General features: G+C 40.0%; 2 protein-coding genes and 1 long non-coding RNA gene across 5 annotated transcripts; all 3 read left to right on the top strand.

Annotated features, from left to right (window-relative positions):
- The first annotated feature begins 158 nt into the window (after positions 1-158).
- Positions 159-1,456, top strand: LOC130913283 (uncharacterized). Its single transcript, XR_009062747.1, has 3 exons — positions 159-254; positions 1,183-1,261; positions 1,387-1,456. It is a non-coding gene; the product is annotated as an uncharacterized LOC130913283 (long non-coding RNA).
- A 4,190-nt stretch (positions 1,457-5,646) lies between these two features.
- LOC130913272 (zinc finger protein 771-like) lies at positions 5,647-10,443 on the top strand. The gene is made up of 3 exons (XM_057831743.1): positions 5,647-5,787; positions 7,102-7,323; positions 9,219-10,443. Exons 1-3 carry the CDS (start codon positions 5,778-5,780, stop codon positions 10,178-10,180), a joined length of 1,194 nt encoding a protein of 397 aa, XP_057687726.1. The 5' UTR covers positions 5,647-5,777; the 3' UTR covers positions 10,181-10,443.
- Positions 10,444-12,284: 1,841 nt separating this feature from the next.
- LOC130913230 (gastrula zinc finger protein XlCGF57.1-like) lies at positions 12,285-22,069 on the top strand. Of its 3 annotated transcripts, none has more exons than XM_057831683.1 (4): positions 12,337-12,387; positions 15,383-15,624; positions 15,696-15,951; positions 19,537-22,066. In XM_057831683.1, exons 2-4 carry the CDS (start codon positions 15,604-15,606, stop codon positions 21,279-21,281), a joined length of 2,022 nt encoding a protein of 673 aa, XP_057687666.1. In that variant the 5' UTR covers positions 12,337-12,387; positions 15,383-15,603; the 3' UTR covers positions 21,282-22,066. The 3 variants fall into 3 exon arrangements, with proteins under 3 accessions (XP_057687676.1, XP_057687666.1, XP_057687659.1); XM_057831676.1 differs by having other exon boundaries at positions 12,348-12,387; positions 15,262-15,624; XM_057831693.1 differs by lacking the exon at positions 15,383-15,624 and having other exon boundaries at positions 12,285-12,387; positions 19,537-22,069.
- Positions 22,070-23,704: the final 1,635 nt, after the last annotated feature.

The raw sequence follows: 23,704 nt of genomic DNA, 5'->3' as shown, positions 1-23,704 counted from the left end.
ACTGGACTCCAAAAATTCCATAAATATGATAAACATATCCTAATCTCGGAAAACTCAGTTTCGGATATGTGTATCACGTTAAATGAATATTTGTGGGCCAGTTACGTCCGCTTCAACCTATTACACTGAAATTCCAGCGCCTGAACCAGAATGTTTCGACTTCCGGTTCACTTGACGCAACGTTTGTGGACCTGACACCACTTACAGTACCCTTCAAACCAAACGCGCTCCTTCAGAGCATTCTCATCGGATAAGTAAGTAAGCGCTTAGTGGACTTCAAACGTCCCAATTTAAAGCTCAGTTGAAGTCGTTTGACTTTATGTTTACGCTTCCCAGGCTCATTTAGCTTAGCCTAAGTTTAGCTTAGCTCCCTAGCCAAGACACGTATTTTGTTGCTTTCGCGTGACGCTAGATCTGATTTGTATTTTTTCCTGATATTATGATTTATTTGTTTTTTAATGGGGTTGGGGTGCTCGCCATCTTCGCCATGAGTGCATTTAATTATTATACCCTTCTCAAGGCGGCTCACAAAGGAAGACGAATTGTGTTATACTTTGATTTTTAAGCCTTTTCTTTCACATTTGTAGTATGGATTTGTATTTAAAATAGGTGTGCTATTATTTCAAAGTCACTTGTTCTAGCATTTCATAGCACATTTAAATAAAAATTACTATTACCGCAAAGATAGGATTAACTAATTTTTAAGTGACGCAAGGCTGCAGTACTAAAACAGCGTCCACGCGGCCATTGTGTCACCAGGTTTGTTGACCAAAATCCAAATAAAGGTGAGCCTAACAGGCAGAGGCAGGGCTAGCGGGCAGGCAAGCCAGGCAGTCGCTTGGGGCCCCTGCCAATAAAGGGGCTCCCAAAATGTATTCCACAGAAACGACAAGAATTGGCCATTTCAAATGACATCGCAGTAGCTAGCCCCTCATCTGCCGTAGCAACCTGCATTTAAAGCTGTCATTTTACCTGCGTATTTTGTGAAAGTCAAACTTTAGTATGTTATTTTAGGTGTGTAAGTTTATTTTATTTGACATTTCTTTTTTACACTATTGAATGTATTTCTATTAGAATGTTTTATTAATATATTGTCGGCCAAACTTATTTGTCTTTTGTTGTGGCCTTGTGCATTGTTTACTGATTGATTATGCATTATTGAGCAGAAATTTTTTTTTGCAGTGTGCACGAGTGGTGGGGGTGTCCCTATGGATTTCTTGCTTGGAGCCCCAAGAGACCATAGCAACTACACTGCTAACAGGTAAAAACCAATTTTAAAAAATGCCTGTGTTTGGCTGCCATTGATGTCCAATCCATATGAAGTAGCAGTAATGGTGGGGAAAGAACGAACGTAATCAAATCTCATTATTTTTTTTTTTTTTTTAGATGTCACTGAAGATCTTCACCCTGAAATGCATAATCCCACCAACGTTGTATAGAAGGACAAATTGGAGATGCCGTACATAAAACAGGAGGCGGAGTCAGAGATCCCCTACATGAAAGATGAAGAACAGGAAGATGAAATCACTAAGTGTCCAATGACTGTTGTTGTGAAGAGTGAAGATGATGAAGGTCCAAGCGAAGAGAGCGGAGCATCGACTCTTTCGAGCGACAGCTCATTTCATCACCTAAAACCAAAAGGTGAGGGGCGATCGCAACCGGATGGCCTCTTACCTCCACTCTCGGACAGCGACGACATAACATCACACTCCTCTGACACTGACACGAATGAAGAGGACCAAAATGCTTCGAAATCCTTGAACAAGTCATCATTGACAAGACAGACCAAAGAGTGTGTAGATGGGAAACCTTTCACCTGCTCATTTTGTGAAAAAAGATTTTCCCAGAAAAAAATGTTAACAAGACACACGCAAAAACACACCGGAGAAAAGCGTTTTGTCTGCACATTTTGTGGTAAAAAATTCATCGTTGAGATTTTTTTAACGGCCCACGCAAGAACACACACTGGAGAGAAGCCTTTTGCCTGCGCACATTGCGATAAAAGATTTTCTCAGAAGATTCATTTAAATAGACATGAACGTACACACACTGGAGAAAAGCCTTTTGCCTGCACGCTTTGCGAGAAAAGGTTTTCTCAGAAGATTCATTTAAATAGACATAAGCGTACACACACTGGAGAAAAACCTTTTGCCTGCATGCTTTGCGATAAAAGATTTTCTCAGATGGCTCATTTAAAAACACATAAACAGACACACACTGGAGAAAAGCCTTATGCCTGCAAATGTGGTAAAAGATATTGTCGAAAACAACAGTTAACATCACACACGCGTACACACACTGGAGGAAAGGCTGTTCTCTACACATGGTAAACGATTCACTTGAAAGGTACATTTCGAATTGCACAAAAGAATCCACACAGCGGAAACCCATTTCAATTGCAGTGTGTAGCCAAATTTTCTGAATTTTGCCATGCATTTACAATGGAAAAAGCATTTCAGTTTCCCTATTCAAATTTTCAGAATTTTGCCATGCATTTACAGTGGAAAAAGCATTTCAATTTCCTTATTCAGTTTCTCTTGAGCCTCTTTTGAAAAAGTTGTTGAAATGATTTTGCACAACCTTTTTTCTCCCACACAAATATCCAATATTCTGGGTTTTAAAAAAATTGAATAAATTGCATTATATCTCTTTCTGTTGAGATTTTTCCAGAACTTACTTCCTGCTTTCTGCTTTTTTGTCTATTTTACTTCTGTATGTTTGAATGGAACACAGTGGTGTTACCAGGATGCCGGGTGTGGGTGGGCATTAGTCCTACCTGGGGGGGGCGGAAAAAAAAAAGCTACAATGCTCAAGTAGGTCGAAATCCAGCGTAGGGCTACTGCACCTTAAAACATGTTTTGTTTTCTCCTTGAGATAACTGTTGTTGTGATTTGGTCTAAACAAATAAAAGTTGATTTATTTGACTTAGAACACATCCATAACTGAACAGTATGGACATGCAGGTGACAATGTTTTTTTAGGTAACCTATTGTGGTTCCTCGGTTTTATTATTATTATTATTATAGTTGTTCCGCAGCCCCTTTGAGCTCAATTTGACCCCCTTAGAATGCTTCAAAATGCCCCAAAATCCGCAGGCAGGTCAAGACAGGCGCAATCTTTGATACCGTGTAAAGACAAATTCCAAATACACTATGTAGCGTTCCGTAGCAGTCATTCTTTGTCCCGCCGACACTCTGAGCCCTACTTTGACACCCTCAGAATGCTTCAAAACTCACCAAACTCAACAGCCAGGTGAACACTGGTGAAAACTGATAAAATGTAAAAAAAATAAAATATATCAAAATATGTGTAAATGTGTGTAGCGTCCCCTAGGAACAAAACCAACATTTGATTTTTTTTTTTTTTTTAAGATGAAAGAGGAGGTAACAACGCAAAGGTTAAAACTTTGAACACATCCGTACTACAGTATATGAATAGGATACCATACGCGGTGCCCCGACTGCCGTTAGTACTACATCCAGTTCTCTTTGGCTGGGCAGAGCATGTCCATGGGTGGGCACTGCCCACCTCTGCTCCCCTTGGTAATGCCCCTGATGGAACACCATCCTCCTCCCCTTCCCCTTCCTCTCTCACCTTCTTTTTACAGGACATGAATTCATGGCTCGACTCAAACCCCCTCAACTCAAAATCAGAAGTTCTTCTAGTCCCCACTAGCTCACTAATTACAATAACTTCCCTATGCCCATCAATTTACTCTCCCTCAACTCTGGTTAAGAGTCTGAGTGTCATCCTCGACAGCATGCCCTCCTTCCGTGCCAATATTTATGGCGTCTGTAAAAAAGTCACGGATATCTGCCCCATAACTATCGCTTAATTGTATTTTTTTTGTTACTGTCGCATTTTCGCCGCTGTGTTAGATGATAAATAATCGATCTAAACAAAGAATTATTGAAAAAACAAACATTTAAAAGGGTAAATATATGGAAAAGAAAATCTCGACCACTCATTGATGTCTGCGATTTCTGCATCGCGACCCTTGTTATATTACCGTGTTTCACCCATAAAATCCCCCAAAAATCCAGCTGTGGCCATTCACAGCTGTGTCTTGACACTCAGTGATACATGCGACATGGAGTTTTTGGATCGAAACAAGGTAGAGACACGATAAAATCTCGTTAAAGTCATGGCGTCTGTAATTCTGTTCTTCGTGCTCTCACCTCCAGATAGGGTTTTGCTGTTTAAAAAACATTTTTTTTAAAAATGCCCTACTGTTCAAAAATTTTCTTCCCTCAGAAAATTGAGATTTTAAGCTTTCCAATGATGTATCACACATGCATATCGGACAATTTTGAAAGTTGCCCAAATGTGGGGTCTCAGAGCGGAACTTCAAGTCACCTGAGTGTTTCCCGCCATATGAAAGTTCTTGGTCACGAGCAGATGAGCGAGGTATTTCTTGTGTTGCGTTCAAGAACTGCTCGGATTTCTAGCCATTAGCGACCTTGCAGTCTGCGAAAATGTGGACCTCAGCACGTCTACTGCACACCATTTGGTTAGTCTCGTCATGTGTCGTTATACTCGAAAGTATCCTTTCCATTTTGTTCATATGTGACGACCGTCACTCCTCCCCCTGTGTTTTATGCCAACACATTGTTGAGGACAGCAAGGTGGCTAATGGCTAGAAATCCGAGCAGTTCTTGAACGCTACACGAGCAGCTATCCAACAGCACCATGGTGCCAAGCAAGTTGAAACGTCATCTTTAAACGAAACACCCATCGCTTCAAAACAAGTCGATGGACTACTTTGTTAGCCTTCTTGAAAACACAGAGAAAAATGCAACTTTTTTGATAAGAACTACAAAGGTAAATGAGAAAGCCCTTAAAGCCAGTTACCTTGTTACTGAACTTGTTGCTAAATCCAAAAAGTCCAAACCGTGACAGAGACATTAAAACTACCTTCCTGCAAAGCCATTGTCTGCGAGATGATCGGCCCTCTTGTGGTTAAAGACATTGCTCAAGTCCCCGTCTGATAATTCTGAGCTTTTTCAAGCCTAACTGCTATACAAAAAAAAATAAAAACAGAGAAAGACTGAGAGCTGTTGAAGAATAAGGATATCGACTTTGTGTTCACCTGAACAGGCTCAAGTTTCACACTGAGTAAGTACACCTACTGAGAAATTATTTTATAATTAAATATACTGTACAGAAAATAATTTTGGAAAATTTTTTGGTTCGTGGTGTGCCGCGAGATTTTTTCCAATGTAAAAACGTGCCGTGACTCAAAAAAGGTTGAAAAACATTGATCTAGTCCCTTCAAGAGTGAAAAATCCTGTCAGTAGGCCTGATTGCTTGTGAAAATCAAGTGAAACAACCGGCTTTGAATCGAGTTTTTTTTTTTTTTTTTTTTTTTTTTTGTCTTCCAACAGTGGTCTCTCCTGTTCGTTCCTTCTCACGGCGTCGATGTGAAGAAAGTTCATTGTACGTTCCTTGATGGAAGAAGTGCACCGGAAGCAATATAGCAAGTTGGCTAAAGACCAAACTTCCAATGTATAGATTTACGGACAGCGTTCTTAGGCTTCAAAATTGAGTTATCCAGAGTTTATACTCAGTTTCGGATATGTTTATTGTGTCGAATAAATATTTGGTGGCCAGTTACGTAGTGATGGTCGCCGCTTCAACCTGTTACACTGAAATTCCAGCCCCTGGAAATTTCTACTTCCGGTTCACTTGACGCAACGTTCGTGTACCTGCGTCGACTTGCAGTTCTTTTTGGGTATCCTTCAAACCAAATGCGCTCCTGAAAAGCATTTTCATCAGATATGTACCAAAGTAAGCGTTTTAGTGGACTAAAACATCCCAATTTAAAGCTAAATGGAAGTCGTTTGACTTTATGGTTAAGCTACCTAACCCAGGCTCATTTAGCTTAGCCTGAGTTTAGCTTAGCTCGCTAGCCAAAACACTGTACCCATTTCGTTGCTTTGGCGTGACGCCAGTTCCGATTTGTATGTTTTGTTTTTTGAAGGGTGGGGGGCTTGCCACCTTGGCCATGAGTACATTTGATTATAATCGAAGATTCTCAAGGCGGCTGTACAAGGAAGACGAATTGTGTTCTACTTTCATTATTATACCTTTTCTGTCACTTTAGATTTATGTAAAAATATTGTGTGTTATTATTTCGTAGTCACTTGATGTTGCATGTCATTGCACATTTAAATAAAAATGATTGTTACTACAAAGTAGAGATCGACCAATATGTTTTTTTTTAGGACCGATGCCGATTATTGGAGCCGATAATGCAAACCCTGAACTTCATTGAAATGCCTAAATCATGTTTATTGAATCACTGAAAAAAAAAAAAAAGTTCCAGAAGTACCTGAATTTCATAGACTCAGAAACATCTCATATAAAGTTGAATAAAAGGTTAAATACTGTATAGAGCTCTCTGAAAAAATTTCCACAGAAAACACGATACTACAAAAATACAGGGAGTTATCAGGCTCAGCAGCACCTTTTGGAATGTTAAATAAAAACTTGGATAATAGCTCCTTGAATTTTTTCACAGTAAATGAAATAAGGTTTAGTGGTAGAGTAGTCGTTCCAGAGGGTCTGGGTTCGATTCTCTGCCCTGATGACCTCGTCTCAGTATCCTTGATCGAGATACTAAACCCACATTGCTCCTGGTGCCTTAAAGGTGGAAAGGCGCAGTAAAGTGTAATTCCATTCACAATTTAACCAATCAGAGAACGGGGTGAATACTAGTGCAGGAGAGAGAGACTCATTTGCATCTTAGCCGAAATAACCCAGTTTTAAATTTGATTTTTTCATATCGGCCGGTCGGATTAAAAAATTACCAACACCGAAATACGTCAAATTTCCAAATACCGGCACTGATAATCGGTTTACCTCTCCTACAAAGGTAGGATTAACTAATGTTCAAGTGAAGTAAACGCGGCCGGCCATTCGTGTCACTAGGTTTGTTGACCAAAATCCAATTAAAGCTGACCCTAACAGATAACGACCAATTTAAGATATGCCTGTGTTTGGCTGCCACTGATGTCCAATCAATTTAAAGTGGAAAGGTTGGCAGAGAATGAACGAACGTTGGCGAATCACTTGATTTTTTTTCATCTTGTTTCCCCGCAGACATGACTGAAGAAGATCTTCACCCGGAGACGCACGATCCCCCCTATGTTATACAGGAGTCGGAGATGCCGTATATCAAACAGGAGGCAGAGCCAGTGACCTCCAGCATGGAAGAAAAACAGGAAGATGAAATCTCCAACTTTCCGGTAACTGTCATTGTGAAGAGTGAAGAAGAAGAAGAAGGTCCTAGCGACAGCTTATTTGAACACCTGACATCAAAAGGTGAGGGTCAACTGGAATCGGAAGGCCTTTTAGTGCTGCTCTCGGGCTATTTTAATGCATACACTGCAGTACTCTCCCCACACGACCCTATCACGGTGCTGGGTAGTGGCTGCCGGTCAGACCTGGCAACAACAGAAAGCGAGTGGTAGTTGAGTCGCACACTTTTCTATAGACCCTACCCACGTGACGTCACAACTCCTTCCTCCTGACTGGTGCCGCCCACTTGTCCGTCAACACATCATGTTTCCCTGTTACGGCTACGTACATTCCTCCTATTTACGGCGTGTTTTTCTGCTCCTTAACATTAATAATCAAAATGGTGAAGGCGTGTGTGGCTGTTGGTTGCATTAACAGAGAAGATGGAAGGAGAGACTTGAAGTTTACCGTATTCCGAGGGATCCAAAGTGGAAAGCGAAATGGACGGCTGCAATTCGACGTGAAAACTGGGTACCAAAAAATCACCACAGACTATGTAGTAGTCATTTTATATCCGGTAAGATGCATTTAAGATATACTTAGAAGGTTTTGGGCTGACAAATAACCACAATTAAGATCATTGCTAGGCTAATCGCCGACAACATACACGTATGTATGTATTGAGAGTGCTATCGCTAAACCATATAAACATTAAAAGCCTTAACTCCATTGACAAACGACATGAAATACATTAGACTTGACAGTGGATGTTAGCAAGAACAAAAGATTTTGAATTGAAAATTTCGTAACTCACCTTCCGAGCACAAGATTCCTGCCGAATTTTTGTGTACGAGGACCTTTTTCACCCAACCAGCAACGTAGCATTTATAAGCCTCCAAGCTCTTAAAGTTTTTCAAACTTTCGTGAGAATAGGCTGATTTTGTGTGGACAAGATAGTTGTAAATATCAGGGTCAGGCAGAGACGGCGAAGGCAGCCGGTCAAAAATCATCGATTTAGGCATCAAATATGGATCTGGCGACTGTATAGAACGAAGCTTTTCCACATAACGCCTTTTATGCAACACATCCAGTGAGTTTACGGCATCAGAAAGCACCGGGTCTTCCATGAAATGCATTTTAAATTCCTCGATCAATTGAAACCAATACTAATACAGAGACAAAATGACGGACAAGTGGGCGGAACCATACAGCGAGCACGTGGTTTTGTGACGTAGGTGGGTAGGGTCTATAAGGCAAGGCGAGGGTTCCTCTTCTTCTGGGCTGTCTGTTATTGGGGTGCGGGAGTCGGGTCTCCGGTCTCTTGGTGTTCTCTTGCTCCCGCCTTCTTCTGTCTTTTCTAGTCGGGGCACCCTCCTTGTGCCCCGGCGTGATGTTTCCCCCTCAGAGTCCTTTCCTGCCCCAGGCCTAGTGGGCCGTGGGGATCATGTTGTTTGCTGTATCGGTTGAGGGGTTGAGGCAGTGGGGGCGGGGTCCAAGTGGGTGAGCGTGGGGGCTGGTGGCACGTCCCCTCATCCCTTCCCTGAGGGCTGTGTAGGGGTTAATTTCTGCTGTACTACCACACGTCTGAGTGGGTCCACTGATGACTGGGTGCAAATTGACACACTCAGGGAGATTGTCGGTGCCCGGATTAGTGATCAGGTAGCCTAGAAAAGAATGTCAACATACCACACTGAGAGGTGGTTTACATAATACGCGGTTCCCACCCTCACATTGCCAGAATTATGTACGCTCCAAACTGCCTAAATCATGTCCCCTTTTACCTTCCCTCCTCTTTCTCCGCGGTTAAGGCCCCCCCCCTCCCACATGGAGTCCACGGGTAAATATATTTAGCTAAAATAACACCACTGTTAATATGTAGCATAGGCATGTAATAATGTATTTCATGTTGTTGTTTGTTCTTCTCCTCTTCCGCCTGCTTCTTTTCCTGTCTGTCCCTCCGTTACCCCTTCCTGTACAAGATCTTCACCCTGAGATGCACAATCGGGCGGGTTCGTCAGAGTGGGAGATGCCGTATATCAAAGAGGAGGCGGAGCCAGAGACCCTCTGGATGAAAGAAAAAGAACAGCAACATGAAATCCCAAACTTTCCAACGATTGTCATTGTGAAGAGTGAAGAAGATGAAGGTCCAAGCGAAGAGAGCAGAGCAGTGAAACCTCTGAGCGACTGCTTATTTCAACACCTGACAGCAGAAAGTGAGGGACGATTGCAACCGGACGGCCTTTTAGCACATCTTTCGGACAGCGACGACGTAACATCACTCTCTTCTGACTTTGACACTGATGAGGAGGATGTTGACTTTGACCAAAATGTTTCAAAATTCTCAAACAAGTCATCATTGAAAAGAGATAACAAAGATTACGTGAGTGAGAAACCTTTTGACTGCTCACTCTGCGAGAAAAGATTTTGTACTAAGCAAGCGGTAACAGGACTCGGGCATACAGGCACTAGAGAAAAACTTTTCTCCTGCTCACTTTGTGATAAAAAATTCAACCAGAAGGGAAATTTAAACAAACACACAAGAAGACACACAGGAGAGAAGCCATTTGTCTGCAAATGTTGTGGTAAAAGATTTTTTCGAAAGCAAGAGTTAACATCACACATGCATACACACACTGGAGAAAAACCTTTTGCATGCTCAGTTTGTGATAAAAGATTCACCCAAAAGGGAAATTTGAATATACACTTTAGAATACACACTGGAGAGAAGCCTTTTGACTGCTTACTTTGCGATAAACGATTTTGTACGAAGCAAGAGTTAACATCACACACGCGTACACACACTGGAGAAAAGCCTTTTCCCTGCTCAGTTTGTGGTAGAAGATTCACCCGGAAGGGAGACCTAACAAACCACACAAAAACTCACAGAAATCTATTTCCTGAGCATTTTGCGGTAGAAGATTCACTCGCAAGGGACATTTAGAATCTCCCGTAAGAAGCCACACTGGGGAAAAACCTTTCAATTGCAGTGTGTTATTCAGATTTCTATCACTTATTTACAGTGGAAAAAGCATTACAATGTCCTAATTCCATTTCCTTTGAGCCTCTTTTGAAAAAAGTCGTTGCAATGATTTTGCAGGTCTTTGTTTGCTTGTTTGTTGCATATTATGTATACGTTATCTTAAAATAAGATTAAAGTAGTAATATTTTGAATGAAAATCAGATTCTCATGCTTTGTGACAATCGTGTTACAGCAAGTGCAATGCGTGTGTAAGACCTATTGTTTTCGTCTTTGTTATAGCTATAACTGTCCCAAAAGCACTTTTCTTTGCATTTCGGTGGTTTGTATTGTATTGCGTAATGATATATTATCCTATCTGATGAACTATAGAATTGCTTGACCTTTTTATTCCTATTGTTACATATTTTTGTTTTCCACTGAATGACTTACTTTTACTTCTTCTATTGAAAACTATTTTAGAGCTTATATATCTGTTTTGAAGTAATTTAGTAGCATTGTATTAAAGCAACACTAGGTAACTTTTCAGTTTTGGTCGATTTTAGCGATGCCGGTGGACAAAAACGTTAGTGTTTTGCTAAAAGGAAGACTCCGTTTCCCATGAAGACCAGTGCAATGCCACACAGTGTCGTGAAATGATGATCTCCTGGTCCCTGCAGATGGATTAAACGACATTTCTCTTTCAGCGGCTGTGCTAAGGATGAATACTAATCCGGTAATGAATCCAGGCAGGTTGTGGCAGAGTTCCTGCCACCCTCCTCAAAGTTAATTAGTGCCGGTGAAAGCGATACAGACCCCTTCAAGGTATAAAAGCATTGTCATTCAACTAGTTGTCAGTCGACATATGATCACAAATGCTATGAAAGCGTTTTGTTACTTAGTGTTGCTTTAATGTATGTATACTGTTTAAAAAAAATACAAATATGTGATAAAAGAAATATAGCCTACAGTATGTATTACAACTGCTTATATTTAGGTTTTTTGGATGACCAAAAATAAGTACTTTCTCTGTGGGCCGTTCATTCTCTTTGCGTCGATGTACAGAAGTTCTTCTGTTATTTTTCTTCTTTTGTACAGTTAGAGTTATTCGGGCTCATGGCTAGCGAGAAAAATCGGAACTAAACGAGCCCGACAAGATTCAATGCTTGAAAAATGAAGCGAGTCAATTGTTATGTTCCTTGATGGAAGAAGTGCAGTGGTACCAGTACAGCAAGTTGGATAAAGACCAAACTTTACATATAGCTTTACGGACAAAGTTCTTAGGCTTCAAAATTGAGTTATCGAGAGCTATTTACTGTTTCGGATAGGTTTATCATATCGCATATATATTTGGTGGCTAGTTACATAGGGGTGTTCGCTGATTAATCCTGTTACACTGAAATTCCAGGTCTAAGGTATGGACTATCCCCAACATGTTTCTGTTAACAAATAAGGTCAAAGAAGTCTCTTTCACAATTACCCATCGATTCTATCCTGCTAACCACTACATGAAAAAATTCAAGCGGGACATTGATACAAACTGTTCGTTCTGTGGAAATCATCCAGAAACAGTTCAGCACCTTTTTTGGACCTGCTCCTTTTCCAATAAATTTTGGAAATAATTTAGCAAATTCATCAACAGGAATGTACATGTGTACTTCAAACTCCAATAGGAAAATGTCATTTTTTGTTTCTGTAAAAAAAAACTCAAGAATGAGAATATTCTTATCATTAATCTACTGGTTTTATTCAAAATTTTACCTCCACAAATATAAATTTAGCAAGCTGTTACCTTTTTCCCCTCACTTTCTTAACAAGACAGTGTGCTACATAAATCTGTTTGAAAAAAAATCAAGAAATCTGAAAGAAGAAAAAACAAGATTTGTGAAAAACTTTTTTTATATATAATTGCATGGAATGATTACAGTATTATTGTTTTTTTTTTCCTCTGATGTGCAATGTTTGGAATGTTTGTACATCGTGGCATAACTGTTTGTTTTGTTTTTTGTTTTTATTGTTTATTTTTCATCTGTCTATTTTAATATGTTAATTTAAAAAAAATTATCTTCTGAAATTCCAGTGTCTAAACGTATCCACTTCCGGTTCACTTGACGCAACGTCTGTTTACCCACGCAGACTTGTATTTCTTTCGTGTACGTAACGCGCTCCTTCAAAGCATTCTCATCGGATAAGTAAGTAAGCGCTTGGGACTAAAACGTCACAATTTAAAGCTTGGTGTAAGTCGTTTGGCTTTATGAGTAAGCTTCTCAGGCTCATTTAGCTTAGCCTAAGTTTAGCTTAGCTCGCTAGCCAAGACACGACATAATTCGGTGCTTTTGCGTGATCATTCTTTTTTTTTTAAAGGGTGGGCACACAATCTTGACCAAGACGCTTCTCAAGGCCGTTGAAAAAGGAAGACGAATTTTGTTCTACTTTACTTATTCTACCTTTTCTGTCACTTTTTTGTTTGCATTTGTGTCAAAAATATCGTGTGTTTTCACCAGTCACCAGATGTTGCATTTCATAGTTCCTTTAAATATAAATGACTGTAACTACAAGGGAAGGATTAACGAATGTTCAAGTGTTTGTGGACCACAATCCAAATAAAGCCGAGTCTAAGGGCCCAAATACACTAGATGCATCATCGTTCCGGGTCCGGTCCGGTGTTCTGTCAAACTTTGCTTCCTTATAAAATTTTGCTCCCAAAGCTTTTGTGGCGCTGAAAAAGCCCTCTTTTACATTCAATTGGACTGTCAATGTTATCCAAAGGTGCTAACTAAACTAGAACATCATAAACATACATGTGCAACACGAAAATGGCGTAAATGAATACTTTACGACACGGCGAAGTCGTTAACAGTGAGAGCACGGGGTGAGGTTGCTGTGTGCAGCTAACATGGTAGGATGTGTTTGAGAACTTTTGTACATGTCTTTACATGATCAAACTTACGTAAATATTCCTTTCTTTAAAGAAAGTTTGTAGTGTTTACTTTGGAATCGCTGCATTCGCGGCCATTTTTAACATTACGCGCATGCGCAAAACTGCAACGTAGCAATTTTTGATGGGTTGCAAAATTTGTCAGAACACCGGCTCTGTGTTGACTGCGTGCCACGCAGTACGTCAAAAACAGGCAAATCACACCGGTGTTCTGCCAAGATCTCTACATCGCCGAAACGTCCTACATTAGTCGAATTTGACACAAAAAGTACTACCGTGCGCGCTAAACTTCTTTTGTTTTGATGCATACAGGCAGAACATATTTTAAAAAATGCCTTACGAAAATACCTAAATGTAGTTATATAAAATAAGGACGGTTTAAATAAGCTACGTGACTCATGTGGTCAACTGCTTCAAAACTAACACAAAAAAACACATTGGTTAAAAGTCTAAGAGGGTAATACATGCAAAAAGTATTTTTGAGGCAATGAAAAGGTTCTAAAAAATTAAATAAAAACAAAAAGAGTGAGTACTCGCCGCTTCTAACCGATATGTGCATGCGTGCGGATGCTTGAGCAAGCGTGATGAGCATTCTACACAATGCTCAGTCAGAAACGTCCTACACACGTTTTGCCGCGTAGTAAGGAATGGCCGAACACCGGCTTTTGCGCACGGCTGCAGTCTGCCAACTCCGTCCCCTTGTGAGTTATTATTACATGCGTCGGGATTTGACACGTGACGATACGATTACGATTCATAAATGATGATTTTCCCTCATAACTTTACGGCAGCCGCTCGTAGCAGAACAAAATTCAAGACACGTCTGCCATGCGGGTACCGTTAACAGGCGCACGCACATTACGACGGATGCTGCCGGTTAATGAGAGAGAGATTTACTCCTTTTTAAAAGACTGGAAAATAAATTGTGTATGAGACAGGCAGGCACAAAGGGTCGCGCTTTGGTCGCGCTTTTGTGTGCAAGTTATTTTTTAGAGCAAGAGGGGCAGAGAGATAGTTTGTTGCTCCTTGTCTTTCAGTTGTCCAGCATTAGTTTTAAGGCATTTCAATTGAAAAATGTTCTGAGAGCGTTGCAAAGTCTGAGTGTGCAGCTAGTCTGTACTCATCAGAAAAGCAGAGAGAGCACATTTTGTCCTTGCACATTGGTATTTTAGTTGTGTCTCCCTCTTAATTCCAGATTAACTGCATCATGTTGAGATCAGGGCTACGTGTGTATGTTGGGGGGGGGGGGGGGGGGGGGGCTGCGGGGGTACTATTATGCCCTTGGTTGTATCAGTGGGCTTATATCTTTTTGCACATTTAAAATTTATGGCGCATAACATCTCATAGAGCTGTTATAAACAATTGTTAAATAATCTATAATATTTATAAAATGGATAGCGAATTATATACTGCACGAAATAAAAAACAGTACTTGGTATTGGTGTCTCATCACTGCAGATTCCTGTGCCCAGCGCAAACTGTTTGTTTTTTCTATGAAAAGTCAAGTAAAATGTAGGAAAGAGAAAAGAGAAACGTCTTGCACCAGGTCGAAACTTGCAGGCGTCTCGCTTTTCTCTTTGTTACTTTTCCCCCTTGACTCTGTATACAAACCAACATTGTGTGTGCACCGGGCACGAGAATTTCTGCAGTGGAACCGTTTCCAGATAGGCTGCTTTTTTTTTTTCCCGCGCTTTTTGTCCATCTAGTTCTGTAGCCTACCCCATCGACTGATGACGTTTTGTTTGTGACACCCGACCATTCTGTAAAATGGAAATACTTTTTTAAATTACATAACTTGCATAAAAACTCCCCGTCCATCCCCATAGCTTCTGCTATGGCGTTTCATGTGTTATATTCTGATTGGATGTTTTCCGACGCACCCTGAAGTGCACGCTACGGTGATGTTGTTTTGTTCATGTGATGCGGGAGTGAGAAAGAGTCTACCGAGAGCCACAGGTTGAGGAAGTGTTGTTAGCGCCGTGTGTTAATAAAAAACAACGTCAGGACGTCGTGTGTTTGATATCATTGCCAGAAAAACATGCATAATAGGACATCTTGCAGCTTCCTTTTTAATGCTGACCTTATAATAACGATCTGCTGCATCCTAAATCACTTTGTGACTTTCCAGATCCATGATGGAACGTTCTTCGTCCATGTTCGCTGGTGTTTAAACCGTGAATAAGCAACTGGGCTGTTGACGTCAGGCCCGGCTCCGCCCATTTTGTTGAATGTGTGTCTGTCAAAAATAGGAAATAGCCTATACCATCCGGCGGGCTGCGGGACGCCGGAGATGGTCCGCAGTCGACCCGGAGCTCTGACGCGGCCGGTATACGTTGAACAATAGGATATAATGGGAACGGATTGGCTCCGGCGCTTTTTTTATTGGAATCGGAACGATGATGCATCTGATGTATTTGGGGCCTAACAGATAACAACCAATTTAAGAAATGCTTGTGTTTGGCTGCCATTGATGTCCAAAGTATTTAAAAAGGTAGGGTCAGCTCAGAATGAACAAACACTAACAAATCAGATGACTTTTAAAAGAATTTTGTGTCCCCGCAGACATCACTGAAGCAGCTCTTCACCCGGAGAAGCACGACAACCCCCTGTGTTGTACAGGAGTTTGAGTTAGAGATGCTGCACATCAAACGGGAGATGAAGCCACAGACCCCCAGCATTGAAGAAGAACAGGAAGCTGAAATCTCCAAGTTTCCAATGACTGTCATTGTGAAGAGTGAAGAAGATGAAGGTGCAAGCGAAGAGAGCGGAGCAGGGAAACCTTCGAGCGATTGCTCGTTTCAACACCAGACAGCAAAAGGTGAGGGATGATTGCAGCCTGACAGCGTCTTAGCACCGCTCTCGGACAGCGACGACGTAACATCACACTCTTCTGACTTTAACACTGATGAGGAGGATGTTGACTTGGACCAAAAGCACATTCGTTCAGGTTTTCGGGGAGAGTCGGAACGTGGCCATAGAGCCGGTCGCCCCTTGATTTTAAGTAGCTGGTTCCCACACTTTTCTATAAGGCAGGGCTCCTGCTGCGAGGCCTCCCCTTCGTCTGGATATTTTTTTGTAGGGAGACCCAGCTGTAAAATAGATGCGGCGTGTCCCATTCATGACGAAAAATTTGAAACTTGAAGTTCCGCTCTGAGACCCCCAATTTGGCCAAATTTCAATAGTGTCTTATATGCATGCGTGAGACATCATTGGAAAGCTTAAAATCTCACTTTTCTGGGGGAAGAAAAATTTTGAACTGGAGGGCATTTTCAAAAAAAAGAATTTTTTTTAAACAGCAAAACCCAAACTAGAGGCGAGAGCAGAATTAAAGACGCCACGATTTTAACAAGATATTATCGCATACTTACCTTGTTTTGATCCAAAAACTCCATGTAGCATGTACCACCGGGTGTCAAGACACAGCTGTGAATGGCCACAGCTGGTTTTTATTTTTTTTTATTTTATGGGTGAAACATGGTGATATAACAGGGGTCGCAATGCAGAAATCGCAGACAACAAGGAGTGGTTAAGATTTTCTTTTTCATATAGTTACCCTTTTAAACGTTATTTTAAAATTTTTATTGTTTGGATGGATTATTTATTATCTAACATGTCGGGGAAAATGCAACAGTAACAAAAAATATACAATTAATCGATAGTTCTGAGGTAGATAGCCGTGACTTTTTTACAGACGCCAATTTTTTCAATGTGACGTAATTTGTTTAATAGTTTAAAATATGCAAGTGAATAATATTTTAAAGTCGTTTTTTTTTTTTTAACTAATATTAGACATCAATTAATGATTGTAAGTTAAAAATGACAGACATTTCGAATAATAGATATAATTACTGAACTTATTTTTATGGCTAGGTTGAAACAAAAGTGGTTGCGCGACGTCTGTAAACGGGGGTTTTCAGGGTAAAACGGACAAATTAAATATAGTTTGAGGCTTAATGCGCCAAGAATCTGCTATGGCAGCATATCGACATATTGTTCTATCAAACACGACAGTTGTTTTGGCTTAAAATACTGCAATGTCATTTAAAGAGGAGTGCAAGAGCAGAAACTGCTTTTTCAGTCTTGTCTGTGTTTTCCGCCATATACTGGTAGTCCCCGGTTTACGAACCTTGTCCGTGTTTTCCACCATATACTGGTAGTCCACGGTTTATGAACGAGTTCCGTCCCGTGTTGGCAGTGTAACCTGCATTTCCGTGCAACCTTTTAATACCTCGAATACCCTTAAATTAAATTTAAAAAAGTCCCAAAACATGGATTATTCGTCATTGTACTGTGCTCGCCAAGATGTTGGAGCTAAGTCCTAGCTAGACAGCGAGCTAAGCTCCGAAATGACGATGTCAGACGTCCGTGTGGTTTGCATACTTTATTCAGCTGCTAATGACATCAACACTTTCAGAATGAAAGTAAAATAAAATGACATTAAATCAGTCTCGGCTTCAATAACAGCAATTCAAATTTGCTTTTACGAGGAGCTGCTGATACAGCAATAACAAACGATTAGTATGTATCAGTTAACATCCGCACATCATCAAAAACAATCACATCAACCCGCTCCAAGCATTCTCCCACAATTGACAACACACAATAAACAGTACAAACGGGATTATATACGGCCGTTGCCGCTGGATGCTTCACAGGCAACAAATTTGCACACAGGCTGTCACGGCTGCTCTGTGTGTGCGTGTGTGGGGTGGGCAGGTGCGTCTGTACATGCGTTTGCTTTCTGTTCTACGCTTCCTGCACCAAAATAAAAGCATGCATCACCAAACAAAAAACAACAAGACGCAGGCATCCGTGAAGTATAATACATGTTTTTGGTTATTTGTTTGGTTATGTTTAGTTATTTTTAAATTAGAGGATGTTTTGAGTATGGCTGTCCCAAACGACTATTTTTCTCCTGATTAGTCAGCAGACTTTTTTAACAATTAGTCGACTCGTCTAATATTTAAAAAAAAATATTTTTAACTAATCTAGCAATTAAATTTTTGTTGACGCTTATTAATTTACAAAAACATTTTGGAGCACTTAAATTCTTGTTTAAAGTACAAATAAACACATAAATAAAAATGATAAATCACAAATTAACAATGAGGTCAAATGCTAATAGCATTAATTAGGGCAAAAGAATGGAATATAAACTTGGGGATGCCGGTAACACTGTGCACAGACTACAGAGATTTTGAGACGTTAACCCTTCATTAACAGCCGACGGGATGATGTGCTCGTTGACGCAGTTGCGTCATCGACAACGTCAACTAGTTGGAACAGCTCTAGTTTTGAGGTATTTAAAGGTTTAATTCCGACTTGCGTGGAAATCCAGGTTACATAGTCAGCGCAGGAACAAAAACCAAGGACTACCTGTATATCAAACTGCCATCTGATACATTAAAACTGTTCAGACCATAAGGATACTCAGATTCCTATTCTCTGTGTCTAACCAGCACAAAAGGACAGTTAAAAAAAAACTAGAGCTGTCAAAATGATCGCTTTAACGGGTGTTAATTTTTTTAATTAATCACGTTAAAATATTTGACGCAATTAACGCAGATGTCCCGCTCAGACAGATTTAAATGAAGGTACAGTGAAACGCTCACTTGTTAATTGTGTTTTATGGAGTTTTGCCGCCCTCTGCTGGCACTTGGGTGCGACTGATTTTATAGGCTTCAGCACCCATGAGCATTGTGTAAGTAATTATTGACATCAACAATGGCGGGCTACTAGTTTATTTTTTGATTGAAAATTTTACAAATTTTATTAAAACGAAAACATTAAGAGGGGTTTTAATATAAAAGTTCTATAACTTGTACTAACAAGTCTTTCTATCCAATGATCGCTTTAACAGAATGTTAATAATGTTAATGCCATCTTGTTAATTTATTGTTATGATAAACAAATACAGTCCTTATGTACTGTATGTTGCATGTATATATCCATCTTGTGTCTTACCTTTCCATTCCAACAATAATTTACAGAAAAATATGGCATATTTTATAGATGGTTTGAATTGCGATTAATTGCGATTAATTATGATTAATTAATTTTCAAGCTATAATTAACTCGATTAAAAATTTTAACCGTTTGACAGCCGTAAAAAAACATTAATCCAATCTGATTAATTCATTTTTCCATTACTTACTGAGATACTTTTTTTTACTTCCCTAATTATGAAGTATTTTTAGAGCTCATATATATATACATACTGTATATATATATATATATATTTTTTTTTTAAGTAATTGTTTTTATTAACATTTATAACGTTCGTTAATTCACTGCCAAGTGATAGATTAATGTTAAAGGACAACATAAGGATGATTGGACGCCACACAATTGGATGTCAACTCTGGCAAATCTCGTGAATTTTTTTTCATCCTGTGTCTCGCAGACATCACAGTGCAAGATCTTCACTCTCAGAAGCATGACCCCGCCGATGTCAAACTGGAGGAGGAGTCCGAGATTCCAAGTATCAAACAGGAGGTGGAACCAGTGACCCCTGGTATTAAAGAAAAAGAACAGCAAGATGAAATCCCCAAGTTTCCAATGACTGTCATTGTGAAGAGTGAAGAAGATGAAGGTCTAAGCGAGGAGAACAAAGCAGCGAAACCTCTGAGCGACCGCTCATTTCAACACCTTGCAGCAAAAGCCGAGGGACGACCACAACCGGATGGCCTCGTAGCACTGCTCTCGGACATGGACGATGTAACATCACACTCCTCTGACTTTAACCCTGATGAGGAGGATGTTGACTTTGACCAAAATGTTTCAAAATTCTCAAGCAAGTCATCACTGGAAAGAGAAGCCAAAAAGTACGTGGGTGAGAAACCTTTTGCCTGCTCACTTTGCGATAAAAGATTGACAACCAAGTTAAATTTAATCAAACACAGAAGAACACACATTGAAGAGAAGCCTTTTGCCTGCACATGTTGTGGTAAAAGGTTTTCTCGGAAGCAAGCATTAACGTCACACACCTATACACACACTGGAGAAAAGCCGTTTGCCTGCTTAGTTTGTGGTAATAGATTCACCCAAAAGGGGAATTTAAAAATGCACATTAGAACACACACTGGAGAAAAGCCTTTTGAGTGCTCACTTTGCGATAAACGATTTTGTACGAAGCCAGAATTAACAAGACACACAAGAAAACACACTCGAGTGGAGCCTTTTGATCAAATTTCTCGGAAGAATCAGTTAACAAGACACTTCTGCTCACTTTGTGATAAAAGTTTCACGGAGAAAGGAAATTTAAACAAACACATAGCGACACACACTGGAGAGAAACCTTTTGTCTGCACATTTTGTGGTAAAAGATTTTTTCACAAGCAAGCGTTAACAACACACACGCAAACACACACTGGAGAAAAGCCTTTTGCCTGCTCAGTTTGTGGTAAAAGATTCACCCAAAATGGGAATTTAAAAATACATATCAGAACGCACACTGGAGAGAAGCCTTTTGACTGCTCACTTTGCGATAGACGATTTCGTACGAAGCCCGAATTAACAAAACACACAAGAACACACACTGGAGAGGAGCCTTTTGTCTGCACATGTTGTGGTAAGAGATTTTTGGGGAAGCAAGCGTTAACAACACACACTCAAACACACACTGGCGAAAAGCCCTTTGTCTGCTCAGTTTGTGGTAAAAGATTCACCCAAAAGGGGAGTTTAAAAGCACACACAAGATCACACACTGGAGAGAAGCCTTTTAACTGCTCACTTTGCGATAAACAATTTTATACAAAGCAAGATTTAACAAGACATATGTATACACACACTGGAGAGAAGCCTTTTGTCTGCACGTGTTGTGGTAAAAGATTTTGCCGGAAACGAGAGTTAACATCACACACGCGTACACATACTGGAGAGAAACCTTTTGCCTGCTTACTCTGTGGTAAAAGATTCACCCAGAAGGCGCATTTAAAAATACACACAAGAACACACACCGGAGAGAAGCCTTTTGACTGCTCACTCTGCGATAAACAACTTTGTTCGAAGCAAGAATTAACGTCACATATGCATACACACACTGGAGAAAAACCTTTTCTCTGCTCAGTTTGTGGTAAAAGATTCACCCGGAAGGGAGACCTAGCAAAACACACCAAAACTCACACTATGGAGGAATGTTTTTCCTGAGCAGTTTGCTGTAAAAGATTCACTCGCAAGGGACATTTAGGGTGCTTTCACATTAGACCAAGAGGACCAGGGTCCGTTCGGAGAGCTTACTTCGGATCAAAACTTGTTGAAAAGGTTCAGCATTCATACTACGCCAACCGAACTTTCTGAGTATCACCATGTGTACAAAAGACGCACTCATTGATCAGACAAATAGAAGAGGAAATACCTCCGTCCTGGGAGGGGAGGGAGCGTGGAGCGTCACAGCGTGGTGCTGCGATGCTGCACGTGATGTAGCATACAATGCTGTTTTTTGGCAGCCCTTTTCATTTTCGTCTTGGTCTTTTGGACGAAAATGCTTATTAGTCTTAGTCATATTTAAGTTATTTCAAAATGTGTTTGTCTTCGTGTAGTGGCCAGAAATGGAACAACAATATAAATAAAACCTAATACATACAGGCTTCTTCTGAATAAACTGAACAGGAGGCTAGGACATGATAAAAACGTATATATTTGATATATACAGCTATTTATTTGACTGAATCGGGCTACTTCTCTATCTGTTGAGGTTGTTCCAGGTCTGACTGCTTTTCGCTATTTTACGTCTGAATGTTGGCATTTGAAATACTTTGATTCTGCCCTTTCCTATGTTGTTGTTTGTACAATTTCCAAACTTTATCTGAATAGTTTCAGGGATGATGTCTTTTTTAGGGTTGTGTATTGTAATATTTTACAATCTGATTAACTATAGAATTACTGGACCTTCTTCTGTACTTCTATACTTCTATTACTATTAAATATTTTCTTCATTGCTGACTGACATATTTTTCAAAGCTCGTCTCTCTTTTTTTTTTTTTTTTTTTTTTTTTTTTAAATACGTGTTGTATACAGTATTTGAATGGCATTAATTTACATATTCCAACACAATTGGGGATGGCGTGGCTCAGTGGTGGAGTAGTTGTCCCCCAACCCAGAGGTTGTGGGTTCGATTCTCCACCCTGATGAACTTGCCTAAGTATCCTTGAGCAAGATACTGAACCCCGCATTGCTCCTGGTGCTGTGTCACCAGTAGGTAGATGGCAATGTAGTGTAAAGCGCTTTGAGTACCTTGGAGGTAGAAAAGCGCTATACAAGTATAACCCCATTTACCAATTGGACTATAGAACCATTTTTACGTTAAATTATAACAATAGTAGGGGTGTGTGTTGTCTCACGTCTGGTGCTACGATTTCTCCTGTTACGATTAACAGGGTTCGATTCGATTTGATCTCGATTAATCCTAGTACTACACTTTAAGACTATTATCGCGGTATTTGTACAGACTTGTGTGGTCCATAGGGCGAGCTAGGCAAATGCTAGGGGCATCTCAGTGTCCAAAAGGCCGTCAAGAAACTAATGTTCAACTAATATTTGAAAGCAGTATTCAAAAATGTATACAAGACAGTAAAACACGAACAACAATACATATAGTAATGTCTTTATATTAGGGGTGTCAAACGATTAAAATTTTTAATCGAGTTAATTACAGCTTAAAAATTAATTAATCGTAATTAATCGCAATTAATTGCAATTCAAACCATCTATAAAATATGCCATATTTTTCTGTAAATTATTGTTGGAATGGAAAGATGAGACACAGGATGGATACATACATTCGGCATACGGTACATAAGTACTGTGTTTGTTTACTTTATTATAACAATAAATCAACAAGATGGCATTACCATTATTAACATTCTGTTAAAGCGATCCATGGATAGAAAGACTTGTAGTTCTTAAAAGATAAATGTTAGTACAAGTTATAGAAATTTCATATTTAAAACCCCTCTTAATGTTTTCGTTTTAATAATATTTGTAAAATTTTCAATCAAAAAATAAATGAGTAGCCCGCCATTGTTGATGCCAATAATTACTTACACAATGCTCATGGGTGCTGAAGCCTATAAAATCAGTCGCACCCAAGCGCCAGCAGAGGGCGACAAAACTCCGAAAAACACAACAAGTACACATTTCACTGTGCTGTCATTTTAATGTTTGAGCGGGGCATGTGCATTAATTGCGTCAAATATTTTAACGTGATTAATTTAAAAAATTAATTACCGCCCGTCAACGCGATAATTTTGACAGCCCTACTTCATATAAAAATGAAAAAATGTTTCTAATGCAACTTATGCCCGTTTCACGATTTCCTGTAATGCAGTAATTTCACCACAGTCTCCAATCTCACGCACCCCCTCCCCCACTCCCTGCAGACCAGAGGGCTACCTGAAGGTGTTATTTTTATGCATTCCTCCGCAATTGAGAAACGTCATGAAAAGACAAAAGCCCTCTGGGTCGCATTTTAGACAGAAGAAAGAAGAGGAGCATAAACGTGAAAAACGCGGGGGTTTGTTGCGGAGAAAAAAACTTTTTAGTTGCATGAACACGTATACTTAGTCATCTAA

The sequence above is a fragment of the Corythoichthys intestinalis genome, chromosome 1 (genome assembly GCF_030265065.1).
Source record: "Corythoichthys intestinalis isolate RoL2023-P3 chromosome 1, ASM3026506v1, whole genome shotgun sequence".
In the NCBI taxonomy this organism is placed as follows: domain Eukaryota; kingdom Metazoa; phylum Chordata; class Actinopteri; order Syngnathiformes; family Syngnathidae; genus Corythoichthys; species Corythoichthys intestinalis.
This window is presented reverse-complemented; position numbering and strand designations above follow the sequence as displayed.

Coding starts and splice junctions, on each gene's coding strand:
- LOC130913272 (XM_057831743.1), top strand. Junction 7,324..9,218: donor TGAACACCTGACATCAAAAG/GTGAGGGTCAAC, acceptor TTCCTGTACAAG/ATCTTCACCCTGAGATGCAC.
- LOC130913230 (XM_057831683.1), top strand. CDS start 15,604: ATGTCCAAAGTATTTAAAAAG. Junction 15,625..15,695: donor TGTCCAAAGTATTTAAAAAG/GTAGGGTCAGCT, acceptor GTGTCCCCGCAG/ACATCACTGAAGCAGCTCTT. Junction 15,952..19,536: donor TCAACACCAGACAGCAAAAG/GTGAGGGATGAT, acceptor TGTGTCTCGCAG/ACATCACAGTGCAAGATCTT.